Source organism: Notolepis coatsorum, assembly GCF_963971535.1.
Source record: "Notolepis coatsorum genome assembly, chromosome: 13".
NCBI lineage: Eukaryota > Metazoa > Chordata > Actinopteri > Aulopiformes > Paralepididae > Notolepis > Notolepis coatsorum.
This window is the reverse complement of record NC_140177.1, coordinates 45,700,718-45,704,502: the sequence shown is the minus strand read 5'-3', so window position 1 is coordinate 45,704,502 and position 3,785 is coordinate 45,700,718. Positions and strand designations below refer to the sequence as shown.

Sequence of the window (3,785 nt, the reverse complement as noted above, 5' to 3'; positions counted from 1 at the left end):
TTCCAAAATTCCTTTCCTTTAATATACCCTCACTCATTCCCTATGTAAAGCGACCTTGGGTCTCTTGAAAGGCGCTATGTAAAATGAAGCTATTATTATTATTATTCATGTAAATCATGTTTTTGTTTTTTATTCATTGGAAGAATAAACATAGAACTCTCAATGTCAATTTCCATGATTTCTAATCAACTATATCAAGGGAAACAAAGAAATTAACAAAAGATTTCACAACTTTAATGAAGAAAAAAATATCCATGAATGTTAAGACCACAAGGGAGTAAGATTTAGTTTTCAGAAATTCAGATGTTGTTTTTTCTCCCTCGATCATCTTTGCTGGTTTATAAATCAGAAGTCATGGTGCTATTAGATCGGACACAGCAAAATTCAGCAACAACATCACACAGTTCACCATCAAAGGGGAACATTGTCTCTTGGTTCTCGAACAGTAGTTCTAACACTCAAGTAGACATTTTGAAAAACAATGCAGTCCCAGTGATTTGACTCTAACTCAGTGAACTAGTGGAATATTCAGGCTTTTGGACAGAGGTCTGACCGGCATTCATAGTATTTTAAGGAACGCACAGATATGCTAAATAAACTATATAATAGTATTGAGAAATGTAATATTTAAAGTGGAATGCCACCCTTTCTTTTGAACAATTCACCCATATTGTTTATGTTAACCGTTATACCCAAGTGTCCATGGAGCAACCCCTGATTTTAAATCCAGGTGTTTTGATGTTTACCGTTAGGAGGGAGTGATGCATGTTCACAAACATTGAATGAATTGTATCCTGGGGCAAAGGAATAACACACGTGTGAATTATTAAAATGGGTCGCCCTTATGAAATTTTTTTTATCCACTTTTTCTCATCTTTCTATTTTTCTCCCATCCCAATTCCATTGTGCCAATTCTTCCCTCCCCTGTCTTGAACGTTGCTTGCATATGCCCCCCACAGGCCGGTTGTAGGAAGGATAGAAGCCTTGCATCACGTGTCCCCTCCGGTACACGAGGAGGCAGCCTCAGCCTGTCACATCTTTTCACCTGCCAGCGCGGACTCTCATTGGCGAGGTGTAACGTGTGGGAGGCTCACACTACCCCCGCCATTTCCTGTCTCTGCTGTGCAGGCGTCCCCAACCGACCTGTAGGCGTCGCTGTCCACAACGTCCAGATTACCACCCATCAACTTCCACCCTCTAACTCTGCCAATTGAGTTAGTATGACGGCTGGCCCAAGCCGGAGGCAGCGCCGACAGCCGGAGTCGAACCCGGTGTCTCTTGCGTTGGTGACGAGCGCAATGTCCGCTGCGCCATCCAGCCGCCCCGCCCTTATGAAACTTAAAATCCAGTGGGTGTAGTGATAGCCGCGAGTGTCTGTGTGGCCAGTGTACGCAGAGCGAAGGTGGGCACCGAGAGCGGCGTGAGAAGGTACAACTGGTGCTGGGCGGTCTGCAGACTGTAGCATTTGCACTCCTCTGTGACCAAATAGGACTGCAGAGGCTGGTGGGAGAAGGCTTGTGCAAAGTCCTCGTGCAGAGTGTCCCCTCCCTGAGCCTTGTCCCCCGAGGACAACACTATCTCCTCCTGGTTGAAGTAGCGTGTGGTGATGAAGGTGTAGAAGAGCCTGAGCAGATCCCAGCAGCGGGCCTTGGAGGGCAGAGGGGCAGGGTCACCGGCAGCAGGTGGGTTAGCGGGGGCCCGTACGCAGCAGACGGAGCGACGTGTGTCGCGGTTGATTAGGAGCAGCGCCAGCACATCAGGGCGCAGGGACACAGAGCCTGGCAGACAGCGCTCCCCGACGGTCAGACAAGCTCTCAGAGTCTCAACCAGAGGCGTCCAGAAACGCCCCACCAGCTCACTCTCGGCCCTGTGCAGGGAGGGACCGGGGCCGCAGAGCACGCAGACGTCTGCCCCCGGGAGCAGCCGGAAGCGGAGCAGGCGGTGAGCCACGGTGGGGCTGCCCTGGGGGAGGAACACCGGGTAGTCGCACGAGGCCGACCCGGACAGAGAGAGGGAGCGCATCAAGGCGGACAGCAGCACCACCTCCTGTGGTGCCAGGCGCCACCATTTGTCGGTAGCGGCAGCTATCCGGCCGTGGACCAGGAGGCAGCCGAACTCACTGTCGGCAGCCTGCGTGAAGCCCTCCACGGCCTCCTGCAGCGGGGCAGGGCTGGGGGGCAGCAGGCAGTCGGCACAGTGCGTTAGGTCCCCCATGAATCCCTCTTGCTTCCCTTCCAGCAGCTGATCGATAAGGCAGAAGCAGGAGCGCAGGTCTCGCTTCAGCCGCTCCACCTTGCTCAGGTTGGTCAGCTCGTCCTGGCCCAGCACCAGCACCATACAGTTCCACACGTTCTCCAGAAGGCGCCGTAGGTGGAGCTCCTCTTCGTGGCGGCTGCGTCCGCCTCCTCCTCCTCCTCCATGCTGCCCTCCATTCACAGCAATGAGCATCACACTGTCCTGGAAGACCCTCCACACCACTCTACCTCCGAGGTCAGTCTCACAGCTGGACAGAACCACTCCCTGGCCCCCTCCGAACATGTGAACCCCGTTTAGCGAGCCGATGACAGAGAAGGGGAGCTGTTTGGAGGCTCCCCGGGTGAACAGGGGAACCCCGCTGTTGGCTGTGAGGCACAGTAGCTGCACTGATCCATCCTGGAGCATCATCTTGGAAACAATAGTGGAAGCCAAGTGTACCACCAATCAACAGATCCTTGTTCAGATGCAGGGGCCATGATTCAGGCATGCCATCCTGCCAGCAGGAGAACTACTGTGACAACAAATGAACAATTAACAGAGATAATTGAGAAGATTGGAGGCAGCCTAACGTTAAGAACGTAACCTACTTAGCTGGCCATTGTCAAATTCTAGCTTACACTATTAGCCAACCAATAAGTTAGCAAGCTAATACGGTTGTTTTGTTAAAGGCAAGTTCGTAAACTGCACTTTCTACTTCCAATGTTGCTCCTCGTTGCAGACACGACTCGGGTTCAAACGTTAGGTACTTATGTTTGTTACTATTAGACTGTCTCTCTGGATATACACACCTTGATTTGCTATTTCACTCTTCGGTTATGTTGATATTGAAGCGGCGAAGCCTTGAAGCAGAAGCCACCGTCTCGAGAGCGAAACATCCTTCGTTTCCACAGCAACTTCGGTCACGTGATATCGTGTGTTCGCAGTACAGTTCTAGATTAAAGCTTTATTTGGCAGATCTAAGGTCAGTGGTATTCTCCAATTTACTCCGCCACAAGCCTTCAGAGGAAGTGGGAAGACCGATCTGAGTTCGCCGTCTTTACGGCGTTATTTTTTTCCGTAGCCGCATTTATCGGAGACGCTCTCTGATTGGCCACAGACATGTTTGCCCACTCGCGTAACGAGCTGTGTCTTTGCCCATTTCCGCGTCGAACAGCCTGCAAACTACCTGGCGGCCTATCGCGTGCCATGCTCTAAGACAAACTCTAACCTTAACCAACTTCGAAAGAGTGCCTAAGCTTAACCAGTGTAGAAACAGGCGTCGGCCAATCAGGGCGTCTCCGATAAATGCGGCTACGGAAAAAAATAACGCGTCTTTGCGGGCTCCTGTTCCAATCCTATTTCCGCTTGTGCAGCGTCTCTAGATCACATCGCCTGGAAGACCCATGATCATAGATATATATAGAACACTATATTCTATGTGTTCTATAGATATCTATGCCCATGATGGCTGTAATCGGTAAAGTGGGGACTCGGTATCACAAAGAGCTTTACGTCTTTGGTATCTCACGGAGGATACAACTGGGAACCAG

General features: G+C 50.8%; 1 protein-coding gene across 1 annotated transcript; it reads right to left on the bottom strand.

Moving 5' to 3' along the window:
• Positions 1-212: 212 nt before the first annotated feature.
• fuz (fuzzy planar cell polarity protein) lies at positions 213-3,179 on the bottom strand. Its single transcript, XM_084327243.1, has 2 exons — positions 3,045-3,179; positions 213-2,767 (listed from the first exon to the last, which is right to left on the bottom strand). The coding sequence occupies exon 2, from the start codon at positions 2,662-2,664 to the stop codon at positions 1,339-1,341; it is 1,326 nt and encodes a 441-aa protein (XP_084183369.1). The 5' UTR covers positions 2,665-2,767; positions 3,045-3,179; the 3' UTR covers positions 213-1,338.
• Positions 3,180-3,785: the final 606 nt, after the last annotated feature.